Source organism: Phyllostomus discolor, chromosome 1 (genome assembly GCF_004126475.2).
Source record: "Phyllostomus discolor isolate MPI-MPIP mPhyDis1 chromosome 1, mPhyDis1.pri.v3, whole genome shotgun sequence".
NCBI classification, from domain to species: domain Eukaryota; kingdom Metazoa; phylum Chordata; class Mammalia; order Chiroptera; family Phyllostomidae; genus Phyllostomus; species Phyllostomus discolor.
In genome coordinates, this window is record NC_040903.2 from 133,442,283 (window position 1) to 133,467,446 (window position 25,164).

The window sequence follows — 25,164 nt, forward strand, 5'->3', positions numbered from 1 at the left end:
ATGACAAAAATATTCTAAGATTGATTATAATGCCCTGACTGGTATAACTCAGTGGATTGAGCCCATCCTGCAAACTGAAAAGTCACCAGTTCGATTCCTAGTCAGAGCACATGCTTGGGTTGCTGGCCAGGTACCCAGTTGATAGTGTGCAAGAGGCAACTGATGTTTCTCTTGCATGTTGATGTTTTCTTCCTCTTTCTCCATCTCTTCCCATCTCTCTAAAAATAAATCTTTTAAAAAATAAAATGAAATTGATTGTAGTGATGGTTAAACTACTCTGTGAACATCCTAAAAACCAGTGAATTTTGCACTTTGAATGAGTGAGCTATATGGTATGTACATTATATCCCAATAAAGCCATTATTAAAAAAAAAAAAAGCAGAAGAGTAATTGGCATGTGGTATTTATTCCTGAGGACAATTAGGTGGTGGTGGTGGCGGCAGAGGCAGTAGTGGTGGTGGTAGTTGAATGTAACTACCAGAAATGTGCAGCATGTATTATTGTGAAGTGTTTTGTTCTATAGGATCTCCTCTATCGAAGATCTAGATCACTAGTGGATTATGAAAATGCTAATAAAGCACTGGATAAAGCAAGAGCAAAAAATAAAGATGTTCTACAGGCTGAAATGTCCCAACAATTATGTTGTCAGAAATTTGAAAAAATATCAGAATCTGCAAAACAAGGTACTGTTATATTAACCTTTAATAAGGTATGCTTTATGCTGGTATGTAAATTAAATAGTTAATCTTAATTTCTTTCATTCACAGAACTCATAGATTTTAAGACAAGAAGAGTTGCGGCATTCAGAAAAAATTTAGTGGAACTAGCAGAGTTAGAACTGAAGCATGCAAAGGTAATGTCATATTAAAGGTGTAATAATTTCAGGGACTTATAATTTAGAAATGTGTCAGTCCATTCCCTGGAAACTGACTCCAGGGAATGATACTATCCATAAGAACTATTCCTGGATTGAAATTACATTTTCTAAGATTGTTTTTACTCCTTAAAATATTTGGTTTTAGTAAAAAAAAATTCTCTTATGGTATTTTTTTATAGCATTTGTTTACTTCAAATTGAGCCCTCTCTTGTAGTTAATCTAAAGGTTGGCCCAAACTTTATGGGAATTTTTTAAAATAAAAAAATCTTAGAATTGAGAGAAAATTTTAAAATTACCTAATTCAAGCAAGAATCTTTTTTTGTCAGTTACCCATATTTATTGAGTATGTACATTAGGAGGTGTACTTTATTGTGTGACATAGAAAAAATACAGGAAAAATTAAGAACACTAAGAATGATATCTGTAATGTCTCTGATGGTCACCTCTGCAAGCTTCTAGTATCTGCTGTGGAAACAAATATCACTTTCTTTTCTTTTTTATTTATTTATTAGAGAGAGGGGAAGGGAAGGAGAAAGAGAGGGAGAGAAACATCAGTGTGTGGTTGCCTCTCGTGCCCCCTACTGGGGACCTGGCCTGCAACCCAGGCATGTGCCCAGACTGGGAATTGAACCAGCAACCCTTTGGTTCACAGGCCTGCACTCAATCCACTGAGCTATATCAGCCAGGGCCAAATATCACTTTCTTGACTAGTTGTTTAAAAAGTAAATTTTCTGAATATAAACAAACACACTTGAAAATTAAAAATGTATTCAAAATCACAAAACTATAAATAAGTATTAAATTTAAATAAACTTTTAATTTTTATATATTTATAGCATTTACACTTCTAAATTATTAAAGCTTAAACAAAAATCTACATCTCTGTAGTATTAACATATTTGTCAAAAGTTTTGTCATGGAAAATAAAAGGTTTTTGTTTTGTTTTGTTTTTTAAGATTTTTCTTATTTATTTTTTTAGACAGAGGGGAAGGGAGAGAGAAAGAGAGGGAGAGAAACATCAATGTGTAGTTGCTTCTCACTGCCCTCCGCCCCAACTAGGGACCTGGCCTGCAACCAGGCATGTGCCCAGACTGGGAATTGAACCAGCGAACCTGTGTTTTGCAGGCTGGTGCTCGGTACTAAGCCACACCATCTAGGGCAAAAATAAAAGTTTTTATTTCTCTTTTACAGTTTACCCTTCAGATACATAAATACTTTATATTACCTGTACATCATCTCTCCTGCAAGATAGACATCTTTGGAGTAAATATTTTTCTTTCCATATGCCTCAACGAGCTTTTTATAATATTATTACCCTCCTGTTGTTGCTCTTCTATTTGTTTATTTATTCATTTAAAGATTTTATTTATTTACCTTTAGAGAGGGGGAAGGGAGGGAGACAAACATTGACATGCCAGAGAAACATCGATTGGTTGACCCTTGCACACCCCTACTGGGGACCTGACCCACAACCTAGGCATGTGCCTTCCTGACTGGGAATCAATCCAATGACCTTTCAGTTTGTGGACGGCACCCAATACCCTGAGCCACACCAGTTGGGGTCTGTCATTGCTCTTTTAAAATATTGTGCCCAGAAGTCAAAATGCTTTTCTATACACAGACTGATTAGTGTACACATTTCTTTTTGTTTTTGTTTTCATAAGCATTTATTTGAACCAAACTGAGGACAGTTCAGGAAGCAAGATCTCAAGTGCTCCTGTTGTACAGCATGTTTTATATGTGTAAGATAATGGGCGTTTTACCTGTCATATTGTACCAGCTTGAGTTTTGGCTTATAATCATACCTTTTTTGTTTATGTTCTTATGGGTCACTTTTGAACCTCCAAACTGTATGTGTAAATATTTTTAGTTGTTTTGTTTTTCATTTTTATGGTAAAAAAATACAAAATTTACCATGTTAACCATTTAAAAAACTTTTTTATTGATTTCTTTAGAGAGAGGGGAAAGGAACAAGGAGAAAGAGAAACATGAGTTTGTTGTTCCATTTATTTATGCATTCATTGTTGATTCTTACATGTGTGTACTCTCCTGCAGCTGCAGCTTTTGAACCTGCAACTTTGGTGTACTGGGAAGATGCCCTAACCAACTGAGCTACCCAGCCAGGGCATTCACCATTTTTAAGTGTATTGTCCAGTGCTGTTCAGTACGCTTACATTGTGCAAAAGATCTCTAGGATTTGTTTATTTACTGAGCAATTTAACAGCTCTATTTATAGCTGTTACATTTTAGATAGGTAGTTTTAGACCAGAGCACCCATATCTTTTAAAAATAGGATTTGATCATGTAGCATTTACTATTATACTAATTATTTGTACAAAGTGGTTGACATTTGTAATTTGTATGAACTTGCCTTTTATGTCTTTATTGAAACTTTCTGAAAGATTTTATTTATTTTCAGAGAGAGAGGGGAGGGGAGGTAGAGAGGGAGGAGGGAAAGAAACGTCAATCAGTTGCCTCTTACATGCCCAAACCAGGGACCTGGACGGCAGCCTAGGCATGTGACCTGACCAGGAATTGAACCAGCTACCTCTCAATTTGTAGGACAACACCCAACCCACTGAGCCACACCAGTCAAGGCCAAATTTTAATTTAAAAGAATGATCCAGAACCAAAGGGATCAATATTCGTTAATCTAATTATAAAAGTACAAGGCACCAAAAAAGGCTAAATTTTTAGTTCCCTTTCTTTTGCACTAATTGGTATTAACTTATTAGTTAATATTCTTTGGTTTTAGTTTTGTTTGTTTCCGGGGGCAGGGCACAATTCAACCTAGAACAGGCATAGAGGGAATACAGTATGTCGATATGAGAATATCCAAACCTGTAGAGAAATTTTCTAAGTTTATTTGAGCCAAAACTAATGATATGTGTTTACCAAGGAGCAAGAGCCTGAATGTTTCTGGTTACAGTTATTTAGATAGTTATGAATTCACCTGTTTATAGTACAGTATCATCAACTATCATCTCTTGATTTTATCCAAGAACCAAATTTTTCATTAAAATCAAGATATATGTTATCTGATTTCTTGGTCTAATAACGCTATCAAAAGAAAATGTTTAGGGGCGACTGGATTGGGAGTAAAAAGGAGAAAACTGTATTTGAACAATGATTAAAAAAGAAAAAGAAAAAGAAAATGTTTAGACTTCTGGCCAAGAAGGACACATAGGTAGATACACTTTGCCTTCTCTCACAACCAAGAGGACAACAATAAATTTAAAAACAAATAACCAGAACTGCCAGACAGTTGAACTGTTTGCAAGTCTGACAACCAAAGAGTTAAAGTAGAAACATTCATCCAGACAGGTAGGAGCGAGCGGAGACAGGCAGCTGGGGCAGAGAGGACTTGCAACAAGGCGGCGGCTGGTGGACTGGGTGGTCCCACATTTGTGTGCAGATAAACTGGGAGGAACAACTAGGAAGTGAAACAGACCATGCAACCCAGGGTTCCATGGTGGGGAAATAAAGCTTCAAAACCTCTGGCAGTAAAAACCTGTGGGGGTTGCAGCAACAGGAGAAACATCCAGCCTCACAGGAGAGCTCGTTAGAGAGAACCACAGGGTCCTAGAACACACACAAACCCACCCACCTGGGAATCTACACCAGAAGGGCCCAACGTGCTTGTGGGTAGTGAGGGAAGTGACTGAAAGCCAACCGAGAGTTGATCAAGCAACATTGTTCCCTTAGGGACCACTCACCCACAGACACACAATGCAGCAACACAATGCAGCAAACTGGGTTTCCCCACCCTGGTGAATACCTAAGGCTCCACCCCTTACAACATATCAGGTGCACAAAGACAAAGAAATATGGCCCAAGTGAAAACAGATCAAAGTTACAAAAAATAGAACTGTGATGAAGAGACAGCCAATCTATCAGGTGCAGAGTTCAAAACACTGGTCATCAGGATGCTCAAGAAATGATTGAGTATGGTGACAAAATGGAGGAAGAAGTGAAGGTTCTGCAAAGGGAATAAGGAAAACTATACAGGGGACCAAGAGTGAAGGGAAGGACCCCGGGACCCAGATCAATGACTTGGAGCAGAAGGAAAAAATAAACATTCAACCAGAACAGAGTGAAGAAACAAGAATTCAGAAACATGAGGAGAGGCTTAGGAACTTCCGGGACAGCTTTAAACGTTCCAACATCCGAGTCATAGGGGTGCCAGAAGGAGAAGAGGAAGAGCGAGAAATGGAAAACTAATTTGAAAAAGGAATGGAGGAGAACTTTCCTAAGCCAGCGAGCGAAATAGACTTCCAGGAAGTCCAGGAAGCTCAGAGAGTCCCAAAGAAGTTGGACCGAAGGAGGCACACACCGAGGCACATCAGAATTACGTCACCCGAGATGAAAGATAGGGAGAGAATCTTAAACGCAGCAAGAGAAAAGGGCCTACGAAGAATTTCCCATAAGACCATCCGCTGATTTCTCAAAAGAAACCCTTGCAGGCAAGAAGGGGCTGGAAAGAAGTATTTGAAGTCTAGAAAGGCAAAGACCTACATCCAAGATTACTCTATCCAGCAGAGCTATGATTTAGAATGGGGGAGCAGATAAAGTGCTTCCCGGATATAAGGTCAAGAGAAAGGAGCTCATCATCCCCAAGCCCTTATTATATGAAATGTTAAAGGGACTTAATCTAAGGAAAAGAAGATGATCAAAACTATGAACATTAAAATGACAATGAACTCACAACCGTCAACAGCTGAACCTAAAAAAAAAAAAAGAACGAAACCAAACTAGGCAAACAACTAGAACAGGAACAGAGTCACAGAACTGGAGATCGCATGGAGGGTTATCAGCGGGAAGGAGTAGGGGGGAAATGGGGGGAAAGGTACCGGGAATTAGAAGCATAAATGGTAGGTACAACACAGACAGGGGGAGGTTAAGGACCTCCCCCTGCATGGGAAATGCATTTCCCAGCATGGGAAATGTAGAAGCCAAACGACCCATGGACATGAACTAAGTAAGGGGGTGTGAGGAGCGCCAGTGGGAGAGGGAGGTGCAGGGCAGAGGAGAATAAAGGGGAGAAAAAAAATGGGACAACTGTAATACCATAATCGATAAAATATTTTTTAAAAAGAAGAAGAAAATGTTTAGATAAGCTTGGCATGGTGTGTATTTACCGAGCCCCGTGTTGGTTTCTGATGTTCCGAAAGAGGTTATAAGCTACCGAGGATTTTGTTCCCGATCGAGAAGGGGTTGGCCAACTACAGCCTGTCAACCAGGAATGGTGTTTATGTGTTTGAATGGTTATTTAAGTTACAAAAAGAAGACAGCTGTTTCATTGCATGTGATAATTATATGAAACTCGAATTTAATCTATAAATAAAATGTTACTGTAACAGAGCCAAACTCATGCATTATGCTTTGTGATTGCTTTTGCGAAGGTGAGTAGTTGAGAGAGACCCGGTGTCTCTCAAAGTCTAAAAGGTTTCCTGCTCAGCCCTTGGCAGGAAAAGTTTGCTGACTCCTAGCGTACATTGATGTCAACCTCTGGTTTCTGGATTTTACGCCTTTTCAAATCCTTTCTGAAATGTGTCCTTTATGTTCAGTGTTGCCTCCCAGGAGACATTTAGCAGTTCCTGGAGACACTCGTGGTTGTCAGGACCGGGGGTGGGGAGAGGCCAGGGACGCCGCACGCAGGAAGAAGGGCTTATACGGTCCAAAAGATCGGGGCGACTGGGGTTGAGAAACCCTGCTCTGTGTGAGGTTTCTGAAGGAATTTGTAAGTCTGAACAGGGTGCCGTTTTAGTCCCAGAATTCCAAAAAGACTAGGTATTAGTTACATTCACAGCAAGATGGTTTGACGCTACTTTGGATTTCATCTGTTATAACTGGGATATGTGCTGTCACGTCATTGAAATGTTGTCATAACAGAAACCTAGTTAGGTCGCATTTGTGTCCTTGAAAATAGTTTCGGATTCTTTACTAACGAAGTATGAATGTACGACAAGGGCAGTAAAAAAAAAAAAGTGATGACACTGGCTGGGGGGTGTGACGTGAGCCCTCGAATGCCCCGTTGGTAAGGCGTGGGTCAGCGCACGCTCTTTTGCGAGGCAGCGTGGCCGTGTATCACAGTGCAGGGTGTGCACCCTTTGACTAAGAGTCGGCTTAAGGAATATACCTTTAAGACCATGTGTCACTGTGTGTTGATTTGCTGCCCCCCCCAAATTGTTAAATGTGTACGTTCACTCAATTTCAGACTTTCAGAGAGTTCTAAGAAAAATCCAATTCCTGGTTGCTTTCCACCCAGATTTCCCCAAATGTTCAGATGATCACATTTGCTTTGTCCTTCCTCTTCGCTGACAGGCAGAGACACACCCACACATCTGGACGCACCTCATTTTGCCTTAAGCCATTTGAGTGAGTTGCAGGTACGATGCCTCTTCACTCTTAAACACTTCAGTGTGAATCTCCTAAAACCAGATAATTCTTTTAAGTTGTCGTGACAGCAATAAAGATCAGAAAGTTAACACTGATCCAACGCTTATCTAATCCACAGGCCTTTATTGGCATTCCAACAGTCCTCCCGGTAAGGTCCTTAACAGCAAAAGACAACTCCAGATACCGTGTTGCGTTTCAGTGCACGTCTTTTAAAACCCCTCTAATCCGGAGAAGTCCCCGAGTCTCTGTATTACACAACACTGGACGCCGCTGCTGAAAGCGTAGACCTACTGAATGCCCCTCAATTTGGGTCTCGTTATCGGGTTTAGGTTACGCACTTTTGGCAGAAATACCACAAAAGCGATGCTCGTGTCTTCTCACTGCATTATGTGATGAGGCACGGGCCGTTTATAACTTGGATCATTTGGTTCAAGTGATATCTGCAGGTTTCTCAGTGGCGAGTTACTGTTTTATGCTTTGGAATCAAGGAGTGTTCTTAATCGCCTAACTGTCTCATCACTCAGTCACCACCGTCCATCGTGGTAGCCGCTGGCCTCGTGTGGCCATCAGACACTTGAAATGTGGGCAGCGCCACTGAGGAACGGAGCTTGTATTTACTTTGGATGAACAGAAATGTAAACTGTATGTAGCTGCACGTGGCTAACGGCTGCAGCCTTGGCATTTTAGCACCTATTGATGATTTTTGCCCGAATCAGGTACTGTCATGATGGCTGCCTAATGGTCATTTTCCAATTCCATCATTCATTATACATTTGGTTGACTCTCTCCTTGAAGGAAGATGTTTTCCGACCTGACCGGTGGGGCTCAGGTGGTCAGGCACTGTCCCGCAAGTCAAAAGGTGGTCAGTTTGATTCCCAGTGGGGGGGGGGGGGTGCCACAGGCCTGGGTTGCGGGCCAGCGTGCAAGGGACAAACACCCGATGTTTCTCTCCCTCTCTCTTTCCCTCCCTCCCCCTCTCTCGCAGAGTAAAATAAATGTATATTTTTTAATTTAAAAAAAAGAGGTTTTCCTTCACCCCATTTATGTACGATGTCATCTGCATATTCAGGTGGAGCAAAAAAGCAGGTTTACACTTGGTATGGAAAACACTACAGTAATGACAAATAACAATACGAGAATAAAATGTTTTGCGCATTCACAGCTGTAAACCTACTTTGCCCGAACCCGTACCTAAATTTGTCTTTACACGTCTCTAAATTTGGGTGGCGGTTTACATGTTTTGCAAATGGGTCGTTGCACATGAATTTGATTAATTCTTTTTGTATGTAATCTTACTCTTTTTGTAAAAACTGCTATAAATCTATGCTGATACGTACGTTAATGGCTAAAGGAAAGTGATGAGAGCCTGTCTCACAGTCAGAAAATGTTCAGTAGTTTAACTTGGACACGAAGGGCACGTTTTCTCCCTCATTGAAACGTGCCAAATCAAAACACGCGTGTCGGTCTAGATGGAAATTTACTGAAGAATCTAGTGTGTGGAAAACAGAGTACGTGAAACAGATAATATAACTTCATGTCTTCGAACCTTTGTTATAATAAGTAGCTATTTCCAGAATCCTTATATCTTAACAAATTAAAAGTTACGTGATTGCTAACACTTTGTATTTTTCAACAAGGCTCTTCCGAACTGTCTGAACTGCATCGTTGACTGTCTCTCTTCCTTTGCAGGGTAACCTGCAGTTGCTGCAGAACTGCCTGGCGGTGTTAAATGGAGACACATAGGCCACACTCCACCCTCGGTTTAAAAAGGGCTGCCTTCCTTCAGACTTTACTTCTGTTTTCTTAATGATGTTAGGCATTTACTCTTTCACTGGAAGCAAAAGCAGCAGCTGACAAAGTGCATCTCCTCTCCTTTCTGAGAAGCGGCGGAGCGCTGCGGTCCACGAGTGCTGCGGGCCCGCGGTCGCCACTGCGCTCCTGCACCTGCTGCTCCCCGCCCCCGGGGGGCCCGTCGTGGTCGCTCGTGCGCGCCTCCTTTTCAGAAGCCCAAAGTCCAGTCTTTTTTTAAGTAGCCTCTATAACTGTGTTTATTTTATGAATAGTATTCCTTATGGCTGCCAATCTTATTTACCTTTAAGTGATTTCTGAAGTTTAACCCTTTCAAAATATATTCTTCAAACAAGATAAAGATTGCCATTTCCTTTTGTTTGTTCATGTATCCTGGTAAAGCATCTTAATCAGACTTATTTTTAATTAATGAATATTTCTTAGAAATTTTGGGACAGACTTTATGTGATCTTTCTAAGTATGATTTCTGAAGAAAAGCAAATGCATTAGTATGTTTGCCTTAAACTTGTAGACTAAACCAACTATTGTCGAATAAACCGTGATAACAGTGATGGTTTTTAACTCTGTGTCATTGTATCACTCTAAAATCTGGATTAGCTATAATAAATCTACTCCGGTGTCATGATTTACAGAGCAGGTCTTAGTTTTTTGGTATTTCCTTTAAAAGTGACATATTGAACCAAGTTCACCAATCCCTTTAGAAAAAGAATGAGCTGCTGCTATGCTTTTGGCCCTTCATAGAAGATGGAATTGGGCAGAGGCAGGATAGAGAGGACAGCTTCTTTTTCTTTTTTTTTTTTTTCTTGTTTTCCCACCCCCGAGAGAAGGGAAGGGAGAGAGCAAGAGTTACCAGTTGCCATTTGCACACCCCCAACGGGGACCAACCCAGCCATGTGCTCTGAATTGGGAGTCAAATCGGCAGGCACGCTTTCGGTTTATGGAAGGACACCCAGTCCACTGAGGCACGCCAGTCAGGGCAGAAGGACAGCTCTTTTTAAAATACAGGAGCCGACGACATGGCCTGTTACGGTTTCCTGGATTCCACCCTCGGCGCGTGGCCAAAGAACCATGTGACGCAGGCCACCGAGCCCTTTGGTAGTCGTGCCAGTGTATATAGGTCCGTGTGTAGAGAGAGAAGTCTGCTATGGGAACAGCACTTGTAATGTGAGTGAACGTTATGCCGTGCTTATTTAAAAATTAGATTGAGAGGTTGGGTTTTTTTTCCCATTGTCCTTTTTAAGGTTTTCTTTATTTTTAGAGAGAGAGGAAGGGAGGGAGAAAGAGGGAGAGAAACATCGACGTGAAAGAGGAACACCGATCGATCGGTTGATCGAGGCACCCCAACCGGGCACCTGGCCTGCAACCCAGGCGCGTGCCCTGACAGGGAATGGAAGCACACCTTTCACTTCACAGGACGGCGCCCAACCAAAGCCACGCCAGTCAGGGCACCACAGTCTTCTTCTAAAGTTTCCCCCCCTTTGGAAACCACAGGCTGGTTTGGGTTGGTCACCCTTCGTAGTTTGCAAACGTCTTCCCAAGCCATCCTGAAGAATGCCTGGCCCAGGTCCCGAGGCTCGTCAGGATGATTCCGGTCTTCCCCGGCAGCCTCACTGCCGTGCTGGTTAATGTTTCGGTCCTTACCTGATGTTCTCCGATGCCATTTGAACTGTTGATTTTTCTATTGACTGAGAGAGCTCTGTTTTGTCCTTCATGTCACCTTCACCGGTGAAAATATGCCCACGCAATGCTTACCAAGTGAGTGGATGTGGGATGGAGAAGCCCAGCTTCTGGGTTCGGTGGGGTTCCTTCATCACAGGGTGCCCTTGTGGCCTCAAGCAGGTTCCCTTGACCTCTTTCTGCTTCGGTTGCTCTATGAAGGACATATTGACCTACCTCACAGGGGTGTTGTGAGGATTAATAAATGTTGGTACAGTGCTTTGGAAATGTGAAGGCGCTCTATAAATGCTAAGAAATCGCAAGTACAGGGCAAAAACCTGTACGTGTCCATCAGTTCCTCTGCTTGTGCCAAGGTGACCTTGGGGGGAAGGAGGTAGAGCGGAGGGTGCATCCCTTGGCCCCTTACACTTGAAGAGCACTAATTGGAGTCGGGGTAGACTGGAAGCAGCGGTGTGGGGGCAGGGAGCAGAGGGTTGCTTAATATACGGATGAGTTGACCACTGCACTTGGCAAGGGTCTTCTCACAAGCAAATCCTGTAAATTAGGTAAAGAATATGTCACTCCCTCAAGGACATACTTAGGAAAGATTTTACTTTGCATCTTCAGAACAAACTTTGGTATCCCATAGCTCACTGCTTGTTTGGCCCCAATAAAAATAGCCAGCCTGGGGGAGTCCATAGTTGGGTGGGAACCAGGGGAATGTGCGATGAGAAACTTTTATTACGTTATTTATGTACATACTTTTTAAGATTTTTTTTTTTTTTTAAGAGAAAGGGAAAGGGAGGGAGAGAGAGAAACACCCATTGGTTGCCTCTTGCTGGAGGGCCCGCGACCCAAGCATTTGCCCTGACCGGGATCGAACCAGCAACTTGTCGCTTTGCAGCAGACGACCAAGCAAGTGAGCCATGCTGGCTAGGGCGATGAGGGGCTGTGTTGAGAGTGGAGGATGGCAGGAGAAGAAACTGCAAAACAAAGTGAGTCAGACCTGTACTGGAGACCAGTGAGGCTCAGAGACTGGCAGCACCTAGTTTGGAAAAGCTTACACAACATTCTTCCTTAATGGGTTGGTTGTTTTTCCGTCACTCGAGGATCGAACTGCAACCTGGGTATGTGTGCCCTGACGGGGAATGGAATCTGCGACCTTCCGTTCTATGAGAGTACCATCCAAACAAGGGAGCCACCACACTGGCCAGGGCTATTCTTAATGTTTCGCAGTAAAACCACCCAAGTTGAGCCTGAGCTGATCTTTATTTGAAGCGGGGGCACTATGCAGAAAAAAGTAAAACAAAATGAGAGAAAGAATAGGGACACGCCTTTAAAGAGAAAAGGAGTGTGGGAGAATAAGGGAGCAACTCCAGGCCTGTCAACCAGGGAGTGCAGTCTCAGTTGAACTTTATATTAAGCTGTCTGGGGGCAGAGAAACCACACACCTCACCTCCACCGACGAGGTTTTCCTACATGCTCTCAGTCCTCGTCTGGACGACCCACCACCAACCAAAAACCCTTTTTTGTTCCGAAAAGACACCCCACACCCTGGGGCAGACAGGGGTGCGAAAAGACTCCCACACGTCTATTCACTCATGCAACTAGCGAGGAAAAGAAATCTTTTGCCGTAGGAGCCCCTCCTGAGAAAATGCAATAGCTAAAGACAACAAGCGAGCGAAGAAGAAAAAAAGCCTACCGGAATACTAAAAGAGCAAGCAACCGAAGTCTAACATTGTAACACCGACAAGCCAGGGGAGAGCGCGAACGCAGTCCCCCACTACCACAAATTATGCAGTCGAGTTTCCCACATTTGGGGAAATCGCAGGGGTCAGCACATCCGGAGTGCAATGGATAAGCCTCGCCCTGGGAAAACCACCTTCGTGATCATGGTATCTCCCCTGCCAGGTAAGTATGAGTTGCTTTGCTCGCCTCCCTGCGAACCCTCACGCTCGCCTCCCTTTACACCCGAGGTAACCTTTCTCACGCCGCCTCCGCACCCTCGCCGCCTGAGCGTACCCCACCCCAAACCTGCCCACCGTGAGAACAACCTCGGCTGCGTTTGCGTCTCGGGATGCGGGACGCGGAGTCGCAGACGGGATATGACCGGCAGCCTCTGCGCACCTGCTCATCTGCATACGCGAGACACGCACAGGCGCACACCCGCGCCCCACCCCCTGCATGGTGACCTTCGCGGCGCGGTATCCTGCATTTTCCCCGGGGCCTGTCGAGGATGGGTGGCTGCAAGGCGAGGAGTGCCGACCCGACAGGACGTGATCTCGCCGCACCGTGCGCCCAGCGGTCACGGTCACGGCCCCACCGAGGCAATGGATCAGGAGTCCGGCTCTCGCCTTCTTTTAAAAGCGAAAAGGGCGCGCAACCGAGTGTCAATTAAATACTAAAGTCCGAGTTTCGTCACCTATTTAACACGAAACTGTTTTAATCCTCATTCCAGGTCTTTCATACTACGTAGTAACCTAATCTCGCAGCAGTGAAAGGAAAACTTGAACAGAATGTCCGGTCAAGGCTCCATTCACGAGGCAGACTTGTGGCAGGCTTGTGGGTCGGAGAGGGGTGTTCCTTGCCTTTGAAAATCGAATGAACAGAAATGTCACACTTTCGTCCTGAGGGGGAGGGGGGGGCTAGGTTGCCTCTTTCAGGCCTCCCGGGTTTATCTTTTTCTTCCATACAAGAGTCTTTTTTGAGATCGAGTGGAGGTTAGCATGGTGTTTCCTCCCTACATGTGAGCAGAAGGATTGAACTGTGGAGTGTCCCCGAATGGTCAGTGCAATTGGAGCAGAGCAAGGCAAGAGGCAGGCCTAGAGGGCCAGGGAAGGTTCCAGCCGCGCGAAGACCCCAGGATACGTATGGTAGCATCCTTTTTGATTGTCGGTTGCTTCAGGACGTGTCCTTTCTTCGTGTGTATTTCAGAGGGGAGGAGCCGCAGGAGGCTAGCTGCGGGAGGAGGGGCCGAGACCCCCTCCCTCCTCGCTGGACCCTGCGGGAGGAAGTCATTGCGCTGAGCCTGCGCAAGTCCGGTGGAATGTCTGGCTAAGGGGAAAGCCCTCCTATTTCCTTCCCGACCCTGGTGGGACGTGGGAGCCCAGGAGGCAGCAGCGCGCACGTACTTTGGAGGTCAAGATGGCTGCAGCGGGGAAATGCTGTGCGGGAGAAAGACCCGTCAGTCTAGCGTGGGGAAAACACCGGATTGGTTGGGCGGGGCTACCCTCCCCTAGCGCGCCGAAGTTTGGGTTGGGAGCTATAGAGACTGAGGGAAGGGGCAGAGGAGACGTTTCTTTGTGACGCACCTCGGGGACTTGGTGGCCGCAGATTGGGGGGGGGGGGGGCGGGGGGCTCCTGAGACCTTTCTGGCCCTGAAAGCCACGTGGCTGATGGCGGCAGAGGCCCTACACGGGGGACTCCAGGAAGGAGCCTGACGCCGGACTGCGGACGGGAACTAGGCACCTGGATGATTGTGTGGCAGTCGCCTGCGGTTTCCGAGGGGGGCGGTATTTCTAAGTGGGAGAAGGAACTCGGGACGCAGCCTTGGGCTGGTCTGGCAGAGGGTGGCTGGGTTTTCCTCTGGTTGTTCTGGAGGGGATGGGCTTTGAGGCGGGAGCTTGCCACCCCCTCCAGAAACCTCTGCCTCCGGAATTTGCCTGTGGGTGGTGGCGAGCAGCCGAACCCCACTTTTGGTCGGTAACATTTCCTAAAACCACAGGATTCTCTTACCTAACCCTAATGCAATTATAAACATCAAGAAATTAACACTGATACAATATTATTATTATTATTTACACTACAGGCATTATTCAACTTTCTATTTTCAATTTTTACAATTGGTTTTGTAGAGGGAAAGGAAAGGGTGAGGGGGGGAGAGAGAGATGGATTTTGTTTTTCACTTATTTATGCATTCATTGGATGATTCCCGTATGTGCCCTGGGGGGGGGGGGGTCGGGAATCAAACCCACAACCTTGACGCATCTGAGCTACCCAGCTAAGGGGACATTCTTCAGTTTTTATTGGCTGTCCCTATGATGCCCTTTACAGCAAAGGAAAATCCCTCAAAACCACACAGTGTATTCAGTCGTCATGTCTCTCTCTCTCTCTCTCTCTCTCTTTAAAATTTTGCTCCACAAATTCACAGTTTGAATTCTTTTTTTTTTTTTTTTTTTTTTAAGTAGAGGGGAAGGGAAGGAGAAAGAGGGAAAGAAACATCAATGTGTGGTTGCCTCTTGTGCTCCCCCCACAACTGGGGGAACCTGGCGGGCTACCCAGGCATGGGCCCTGACTGGGGATCGAACCCCGGGGGGCCCTTTGGTTTGGAGGCCCACGCTCAATCCACTGAGCTACACCAGCCACCGTTTGTCCTGCCTCTCTAACCTACTTTAACCCACATTAGTTTCTGCAATGGGAAAAGACACCGGCGTTCGGGCTGCCTGTCACTACCAAATCCAATAAGCAATGACAGCGATTGAATCTTTTATGGGCGCTTTATTCAGATGGCTGGCGATCCGAGAAGATGGCGGGTTCATACCCTAACAAACCATCTTCCCCTTTCTTTCCTGGCCAGATCTTTTATAAGGGGGTTGGGGGAGGAAAAAAAACGAGGGTCGGCGAGAGCTTTGAAATTGAGCAGCTGCTGCATTTCTGTCCTGGGCAGTTAGCTGCCCCCCCCCCCCAGGGGGAGGGGGAGTCACCTGCTTGTTCCCTGCACGGATGTCTCCAGGCGGTAATCTCTAGCCAGAGCCCCAGGAGGTCGGCTGCTTTTTCTCAGGTGCCAGGATGGGCCTTATCTGTAGTTTCTGAAACAAAAGCTTAACATGCACATTACTTGCTAGATTTATGCTATTTACCTTAAGCTAAAAATTTCCAAGTCTTAAGCCCCTATCATTCCCCACCGTTAGTATTAAGCTATCTCATTTCTCTGAGATCAGCTTCCTATGGAAGTATTCACTTTGTTGCCGTGCCTGTTGCTGGGTGCTGGATTGTTCAGCGGGGGTTTTAGGAACACACTTAACTGCGGACTTACATAAGGGGGCAGGCATACTGTATATAGCAACAAGCTATGATACTGAAGAAAATGACACGGATAAAAACAATAAAAGCTTCTCGAAGACCAGATATGCTGGGCAGCCAGGAGGTTAGGTTAGACCAATCAATGCCAAAGAATCCTTCTCCCTGTTTTACATTAGACATCACATTATTTACTTGCTCTACTTTTTGTTCTATGAGCTGTGAACTATCAGTTAAAACAGCAGAGCCCTTTTAAATTTTTCACATCCATGATTATGCTTATAATAAGGCAGTCTATAGCTGCACAATCACCTAGTACTGCTTTTCTGACTTGTCTTAGTTCTTGACTAATGGCACTGATGGCTTGCAAAGTGGCAAAGCTTTTGCCACAGCGCAGGCTAATCTGCTCATTTCTACATTAAATAAGTTACCATGGTGGACATTACAAATATAGTTAAAGACACGTATTCAGCAGGGCTAAAGAAGTGTAAGTCACTGATGCAATCAGGTGTACGGGAGACGTCCCGTCGAACCCGGGTTAAGTGGGGTTTCTGAGGCATAAACACCGTCAGTCTTCCCAGAGAGCACGGTCCCCCAGAGCTGTCTGCTGGAACATAATGATAGGGGTTTAAGACTTGGGAAAATTTAGCTTAAGGTAAATAGTCATAAATCTAGCAAGTAATGTGTATGTTAAGTTTTTGTTTCAGTAACTACAGATAAGGCCCATCCTGGCACCTGAGATTCAGCAGTTGACCTCCTGGGGCACTGGCTGGAGATTACCTCGTCTGGAGAGGTCCGTACCAGGAAGAAGCAAGCGACTACCCTTCCCCCTTCCCCCTCGGAGGCAACTTGTTGAATTTCAAAGGCTTTCCTGACACCTTGTTTGCCCTCCCCCAACCCCCTTATAAAAGATCTGGCTGGGAAAGAAAGAGCAAGATGGTTTGTTAGGGCATAAACCCGCCATCTTCTCAGATCGCTGGCCATCTGAATAAAGCGCCTATCAAAGATTCAATCACTGTCGTTGCTTATTGGATTTGGTAGTGACAGGCAGCCCGAACGCCCGGTATCTTTTCCGGTTACAATAAGAATAGACTGTCATTCCACAAATCAGGAACCATCCTGTTGGCAGCTTAACATGGGCATAAGCATAAGATACATCAGTGGTGGTGGTGCAATTCATTTTTACACCTGCTGAGAGCACGAGACAGTTTTTAGTGCAGTTGACAAAAATTACACATTCTCTAGCCGGGGCTACATTAGCGACTTTCAATGAAAACATTTCCCTGTCTTTTATATTTACTACCGGTCCCCAATTATAAATGTCAGAGTAGGTCATTTTCTTTTCAATATGCTTAAACACAGTATAGTTTCTAAGGCTTTCCAAAGGGGCACCGATGTCTATTAGACATGAAGTGAAAGTTTGTTCTACATAAGTTCCTCCTGCAAGACAAAAGTCAGAAACATTCAGGACATTTTTTGCCAAATATACCCAGATGTTTTCATCCCGTTTGAATGGAATAAGTTGTCCATAACAAGGGGTTAAACAGGAGGCAATGAAGAGAACATACGTCACTTTCCGAAAGATGACTTTCAGGTCTTCTTGAGGCTCAGCGATCCATTGTTCCTCTGGTGCTTTCTTTATCCTGGTGTGATGAGTCCAGGGTTTTATTCCTGCCAGCTTCACTGCAGTCCGGGTGGTGAGGAGTATATCCCAAGGTCCAGTCCGCTTTTCTTCTAGTTGATTTTCTGGGGATCCTGCCCTCCAGGCCTTGAGTGGCACCTTATCTCCTGATTTGAACGAATGCAGTGGACCTATGGGAGAGAAGTCCCTAAGACAGGCAAAGTCATTAGCTACAGCTAGGGTTTGACTTAAATGTTGCACATATTTTTTTACTTTCATTTCTTGATCTACATACATATCTCCTACCCCTATTGTAGGCTGAAATGGCCGCCCATACACAATTTCATAGGGACTCAACTGAATCCCACTTCGAGGAGCCACCCTTATCCTGAGCAGGGCAATAGGTGAAGCTTGATCCCAATGAAGATGAGCTTCTTGACACAGTTTGGCTATATTTTTCTTCAAGGTGTGGTTCATTTTCCCTACTTTTCCAGAAGCCTGGGGTCTCCACTTAATTCCTAAGATTTTACCAACCTTCTGTGTGATTTCTGAAACAAAGGCAGGTCCGTTATTGCTCTGAATGCTGTCAGGGAGACCAAAGAGAGGGATTATTTCCTTCAATAATGCTTTTACTACTTCTGAAGATTTCTCTGTTCTAGTGGGATAGGCTTCTACCCATCCTGAAAAGGCGTCCACAAAGGTTAACAAATATTTCCACCCTCGGAGCCTTGGCATCTGGGTAAAGCCTATTTGCCAGTCCTCAAATGGGCACTGTCCTCGATATTGCTTTCCTTCTTTCTTTTGGTGGGGTTCTGTTTGGGGGCTGTTCTTCTGGCATACAACACATCTAGCAATTACCTTCCTTATTTCTTTAGAAATTCCGGGACCTGTGAGCCACAGTTGACATAGGTGGTTGATGAGTCTTTTCCACAGTGTGTGGCCTAGTGCAAATGCTTTATGACTGGCTCTACTAAATGTTCAGGAAAACAGTATAGCTCCTTTCTTATTCTTTTCTATTGGCTATCAGGACCTTCTTCATTAAAACTCCATTCCTTAACTTTTTCTAAGTCTGCAGCCAAATATTCAGGGTCAAATTTTGACAAGTCCAGAACAAGTACTAATGGCATCATAAATATTCCTTTAGCAGCCTCTTTTGTTGCCCGTTCAGCCAGATTGCTTTCTCTAGCCACTTCAGTTCCCTCTCCTTGATGCCCCGGGCGGTGCATGACGGCCACCTGTAAAGGTGCCTGGACAGCCTCTAATAACTTTAGAGTTTCGGCTGCATGCTTAATTTCCTTTTTATTGGAGGTTAACAGTCCTCTTTCTTTCCAGATCGAACCATGTGCATGCAAAATCAAAAAGGCATACCTTGAGTCGGTGTACACATTTACTCTTTCTCCTGTGATAATTCCAGTGCCCTCGTCAATGCGATCGGCTCAGCCTTCTGGGCAGAGGTTCCTGGTGGCAGGGCCTTGGCCTCCACTACTCCTTGAAGAGTCACAACTGCACACCCAGCCTCTCTGCTTCCTTTGTCCATATAACTGCTTCCATCTGTACAGAGAGTCCAGTCTGCTTCTTCTAAAGGATGGTCCTGTAAATCAGTTCTGCTAGAATACACTTCATCAGCTATTTCAGCGCAGTCATGTATTAGTGCAGCCGAGTCAGGGTCTGGGAGAAGAAAGGCAGGAATTACTTTACTTTTAGTTTTGAGGGAGACGTTGGGATTGTCGAGAAGAAAGGGCTTGGTACCTGCCCATTCTTTCAGCAGTCAGCCGCATATTTCCCTTTTGCTCCAGCAGGCTCAACACTTGCTGTGACACATAACTGGCATAGGCTGCCCCAAGGCAAACTTTTTCAGCTTCCTCCAAGAGCTCGCAGATGGCTGCCACTCTCAAGCAGGCTGGCCACCCCTGGACAGTGTGATTTAACTTCCTCGACAATTATGCGATGGACTGCAAATGTCACTAAGCATTTGGGTGAGGAATTCTAGGGCAACGCCCTGTTTCTCACACACATATCATTGAAAGGGCTTCAGTAGGTTTGAAAGCCCCAAAGGCTGGTTGCTGAAGCCAGGTGCACTTTCAGGGACTCAAAAGCCTGATGTGCGCTCCTTTGTCCACTCTAAATGGGCTATATTCCGGTCCCTTCAGAGCCTCACACAGTGGATTAGCAGTGAGCCCAAAGCTTGGAATTCAAATGGAGCAGTCTCTTGCCATCCCCAGGAATCTCCTTAACTGTTTCCTGGTGTTGGGAGGGGTCCTCTGTGGACTTCCGCTGCACGGCCTGCACCATACTCAGACTTTTCTGCTCGGGGGTGCCTTTCCCCATTCCCTCAAGGAGGTGTCTCTTATAATGCTCTAAGAGAGAAAGGGCATCCCCAGTAGGGTCCCAGTTGGGCTCAGTTACAGGTATTGCCCTGGAAAGGCCCAGAGCCCCATCTGGGTTTACTTGGTGTAACCTCCGAGCCTCTTCATTTGCCTTATCCAACACCAGCCTCTGCTCATCCCCCTTACTGAAGCAAAGAACTCAATAAGGCTCCTATGTCTGCCCAGTTTAGATGATAAGTGGCAAAAAACTGATGCGACCAAATCAGTCATTTTAGCAGGATTATGTCCATAAGAAGGGGTTGAGCTCTTCCAGTTTAACAGATCCAATGTAGAAAACAGAGTATGTGCCCAAATAACATCTAGTAGGCTGGCCTTCTGGTCTTACCCCCACTGAAAGTCTCCAAAACAGGATATTGCCCTGCCCGGGTAGGGGCTTTTCCTCCACTGAATCTGGTTCCTTGACCAATTCAAGACAGCGACGCCAGTTCAGGTGCACTTTTCCCATTTCACTCATAGGAGTGGGTTCCCTGGGGCTGCAGGAACTCTGACCAGCCTGCAGCGGTCATAATATCTAGATCTTCCTGGCCCCTCTCCTCTGACCTTTTATCTTTCACGTGTATATTCTCTTTTCTCTGAGCCATTAACTGATTTTGCTCTTTCTCCTTTTTTTTTTTTTTAACTCTGCGTGCATTTTTATCATGTAAACCCAAAAACTTCTAGATAAGGCAATTTGTCCCACTTCCCTGATTTTTGACAAAACAACTCTAGTTACAGTATAATACGGTACTTTAAAGACTCATTCGGTGACCAGCGCTCTCCTGAGTCTAAGTTATACAGGACACAAACAGAACAGCACTACAACAAAACAACATACACTTTCGATATACGCTCATATGTCGATCAATTTACCAGAACCCACCCCAGCGGGCTGTTTTTCGGAACGGAGGGTTCCCCCCACTCCCCGCCATATTACCAGACAGATGCCCTTTCGGGACCAGAAAAGATGTCCTTTCGGACCAGACGGAGCTCCAAACAGACGGTACCCAAACAGAACAGATGACCTAAATTGTGACCTGGGATTTCAACCTGAACCAGAAAGTGCAACGATTCAATCCAGTGTGATGCGCGACGAGAGGTGCTGGGAGCAAGGGGGTGAGAACCCCCAAGTAAAATCACTTGGCAGCTGCTTGGGATTCTCTGACCCCAAACCCCCAGGGCCCCTCAGTCCAGGCAGCCAATGGGACTCCCCGCCAAACACCCAGACTTACCGGAGAGTCCCAAAGTCTGTCCCGGCTCGGAGTCGCCAAAATATGTAACTGGAAAAGACACCGGCGTTCGGGCTGCCTGTCACTACCAAATCCAATAAGCAATGACAGCGATTGAATCTTTTATGGGCGCTTTATTCAGATGGCCGGCGATCCGAGAAGATGGCGGGTTCATACCCTAACAAACCATCTTCCCCTTTCTTTCCTGGCCAGATCTTTTATAAGGGGGTTGGGGGAGGAAAAAAAAACGAGGGTCGGCGAGAGCTTTGAAATTGAGCAGCTGCTGCATTTCTGTCCTGGGCAGTTAGCTGCCCCCCCCCCCCAGGGGGAGGGGGAGTCACCTGCTTGTTCCCTGCACGGATGTCTCCAGGCGGTAATCTCTAGCCAGAGCCCCAGGAGGTCGGCTGCTTTTTCTCAGGTGCCAGGATGGGCCTTATCTGTAGTTCCTGAAACAAAAGCTTAACATACACATTACTTGTTAGATTTATGGCTATTTACCTTAAGCTAAAAATTTCCAAGTCTTAAGCCCCTATCACTTCCAGGTCGTTGTTTGCAGGCCAGTTATTTTGTAGAGTATCCTTCAACTTGGGGGTTGTCCTGTGTTTCTCCATAATCACATCCAGGTGTGCATATTTGAAACGAAGACCACCTGCATGATTTTGTGACTGTTGGGGGTTGACTTGTGTCCCTCCAAAAAACTATCTTGAATTTCTAACCCCTGGTGCCTACAAATGTGACCTTACTCGGAAGTAGGATCTTTGCAGATACAATCAAGTTTAGGGTGAGGCTGCCAGAGCAGGCCCTGATCCAATGTGACTGTCATCCTTATAGGAAGAATAAGCCATGTAAAAGAAAGAGACTCTCGGGGAGAACGCCACGTGATGACAGAAGCAGAGCTTGGAGTGATGTGACCACAAGCCAGGGACTGGCTGTCACCATTAGAAACTCGGAAGAGGCAAGGAAAGATTCTACCCCAGAGCCTTAGCGGGAGCTTGGTCCTGCCCAACACCCTTGACTGTGGATTTCTAGCTTCCGGAACTGTGAGAGAATAAAATACCTGGTGTTTTCAGCTACCCAGTTTGTGGTAGAGGCATACCTTAGACATATCTCAGGTTCCATTGCAGTAAGAAAGCAAGTATCACAAAAAGCGAGTCATAATCTTCGTGCTGGTGGATGGTCTTGCCGTCTATTGTTAAAACATGCAACACCCGTGAAGCACAATAAATTGAGGTGCAAAATACGAGGTATGCCTGTACTTGGGCAGCCCTAAAAAATTAATAGAGTGCCCTTCTCTGGGCATCGCATTTTGGCGCTATGCATTAAGTCCGTCTGTTCAATTATTAGTGGTGGTAACACTGGTTACTTGGTTAAGGTGCCGTATCAGTTATCCATTGCTGTGTAACAGACGGCCGTAAAACTTACGTTATTTAAAATAATGACTATTCGCGCTGACGGGTGTAGCTCAGTGTGTTGGCCGTCGTCCTGCAAACCACAAGGTCACCGGTTCAGTTCCCAGTCAGGGCACATGCCTGGGTTGTGGGTGGGTCCGAGGTGGGCGGGGGGTGGGGGGGTGGGGAGGGGGTGTAAGAGGCAGCCCATTGATGTTTCTCTCCCACCCTTCCCCTCTCTAAAAGTAAATAAATGAAATCTTTAAAAGAACGACCATTCTATTTGCTCACAATTCTTTGGATCAGCAGTTTTGGCTGGGCTCAGCTGGGCAGTTCTTTGGGTCTCCAGTGGGATCACTCACACTGCTGCCAGTTGGCTTGCAGTCAGTTGGGGCCTGGTCAGTCTGAGGGACCTCAGCTGACATGGTTCATCTCCATCAACAGGCTAACCCAGGCTTGCTCCAACGGGCTCCGACAGGCCAACCTAGACTTCTTCTCAGGGTGGTCGCAGGACAGCAAGTGAGAGCAAGTCCCAATGACAAAATGCTTTTCGACCTTCTGCTTGCATCACGTTTCCTAATAATAATGTTCCATTAGCCGAAGCAAGTCCAGAGTCAGTCTGGGAGGGTGCTGCAGCAGCACATGTGGTGGGTGCACGGGAGCCAGCCCTGCAACCTCCTGCCGCTGGAGGTGTTTACCAGGTGTGCCCTGTGTAATTATTCAGCAATTTGTGTGCAGATAATGTGTAAGTATTCAGCTACTTATCAAACTTGTGCACAATAGTTTTTAACCAAATCCTGATTTTCTAATCCCATCATTCATTGTACATTTATTAGTTGGCGGTCTACGGTAAGGAAGAACTTTCCCTCCTTCCCTTATGTACAATTAATATGAACTCGTGGTTGTTATTCAGTTGTTTATAATCCATAACTGTTTTTATTTCTTTTGATATTCAAATGCTGTCAGGTTGAGCCCATGAAAGCCCCTTGAAGTTTAGCTACCTTTTGAGATGTTCGTACAATTTTTGGAGCATTTCCTTATTCTCTGGCACAAGATGTTCCAGGCTCACACAGGGAAGGTGACTTCTTGAAAATTGTCCATTTCTCCAAAGAGCCTGGGTCTTTTTATTGGGGAATGGCGTTTGGAAAGGAAGAACAGGGTACTGGGTATGCTTATTGTTACTGGGTGTCTTCACTTCTAGGCCCCTTCAGGGGCTAGAGCTAGGAAATACATGTACTCCTTACACATACCTATACCTATTAAAAATAATGAGCAGGGCCCTACCGATATCTCCAATTCCAGTTTGCAACTTAACACCTCGTGGTTCCTCCTTGCCCTCCCATTCCATACTTGAGTCCCAACATCCGTTTACCCGTTCAGTCAATCCTGCAATACGCACAGCATTGTCAGAATTGTTACAGTCATGTAGCTATGAAAAACGACCCCACTATGGGACAGTTCAGTATTTGTCGGCAGTTCTTGTCCTTAGACTTGAAGATGCTTGCTTACAGTCAACGTACTTGCTTTTAGTCATTTTGGTTGTGTTGTTTGGGTTTTTTTTTTTCTATTTTTCACATTTTTTTCCTAGACAAAGGGTAGCATACTGCATATACTAGTGCATTTACTTTTTCCCCTTAAGAACAGTCAATGAGTCATACCTAGAGAAGCCTAGAGGTCAAGCAAACCTGCCCTAACCTCTTCCAGACCACAAAGGCAGCCCAAGAAAAAGTAAACATCCATGCCTGGTGTGGGGACTAGAAAGGTCGCGGGTTCATTCCGGGTTGCAGGCCAGGTCCCCAGTTAGGGGCGTGTGAGAGGCAACCGGTGGGTGTTTGTTTCTCTCCCTCTCTGAATACAGACAAAAATAAAATCATAGAAAGAAGACAAACCATAAGCCCCAAACTTTGACTTTCCCACTGCGAAAAACTTTAGAAAAAAGGTAAGAAAGATGGCACTCCTCAACCTAACTATAAATTGCAAACTAACCTTTGCTTTAACTAGAAGAGCCACAACCGCTGTCCCCGTGAGTCGGGCTCCCGGTGGAAGACAGGACCACGGGGCGTCAGGACGAGGGCGTGGCGTATGCAGATGAGCAGGGGCGCAGAGCCTGCGGGTCGCGCTCCGCCTGCGCCTCTGCGACCCGCGTCCCCGAGACTCAAACGCAGCCGAGGTTGTTCTCACGGTGGGCAGATTTAGGGTGGGGGACGCTCAGGTGGCGAGGGTGCGGAGGCGGCGTGAGAAAGGTTACCTCGGGTGTAAAGGGAGGCGAGCGTGAGGGTTCGCAGGGAGGCGAGCAAAGCAACTCATACTTACCTGGCAGGGGAGATACCATGATCACGAAGGTGGTTTTCCCAGGGCGAGGCTTATCCATTGCACTCCGGATGTGCTGACCCCTGCGATTTCCCCAAATGTGGGAAACTCGACTGCATAGTTTGTGGTAGTGGGGGACTGCGTTCGCGCTCTCCCCTGGTCTTTCTGAAGGTTCAATGTCAGGCAGACTCGGGTAGTTTTTATCCTTACCGGCGTTACTTGCTGTTTGGGTGCTTTTCTTTTTTGTTTTTTTTTTTTTTCTCTCTTTAGTGGCCTTCCCCCGGGTCTTTTTTTTTTCTTTCCTTTTTCTGCGCGAACCGGGGGAACTGGGGCCTCTGCTTCCCATTTGTCTTTTTCCCCGTGCACGTGTGTTTGTGCCAGCGGTCTCTTGAGGACTTTGCTCGTTAGACTCAACGGAGGAGTTGGGGGAAGACGAAAATAGGGGGTAAGCGTGATTTTCTCAACGCATCGTGGCCCCCGGGTGCTGATTGTT

General features: G+C 45.7%; 1 protein-coding gene and 2 non-coding genes across 4 annotated transcripts in view; 2 read left to right on the plus strand and 1 right to left on the minus strand.

Annotated features, from left to right (window-relative positions):
* The window catches only part of SNX6 (sorting nexin 6), a 68,122-nt gene extending 58,412 nt beyond the window's left edge, over positions 1-9,710 (plus strand). For both annotated transcript variants that reach the window (XM_028506600.2, XM_028506599.2), the window contains 3 exons: positions 524-683; positions 768-853; positions 8,966-9,710. In XM_028506600.2, coding sequence (XP_028362401.1) covers positions 524-683; positions 768-853; positions 8,966-9,019 — 300 coding nt within the window. In that variant the 3' untranslated portion in view covers positions 9,020-9,710. The remainder of the gene's footprint in view (positions 1-523; positions 684-767; positions 854-8,965) is intronic.
* A 2,786-nt stretch (positions 9,711-12,496) lies between these two features.
* LOC114493743 lies at positions 12,497-12,660 on the minus strand. Its single transcript, XR_003684342.1, has one exon. It is a non-coding gene; the product is annotated as a U1 spliceosomal RNA (small nuclear RNA).
* A 12,006-nt stretch (positions 12,661-24,666) lies between these two features.
* On the plus strand, positions 24,667-24,830 carry LOC114493749. The gene has a single exon (XR_003684347.1). It is a non-coding gene; the product is annotated as a U1 spliceosomal RNA (small nuclear RNA).
* Positions 24,831-25,164: the final 334 nt, after the last annotated feature.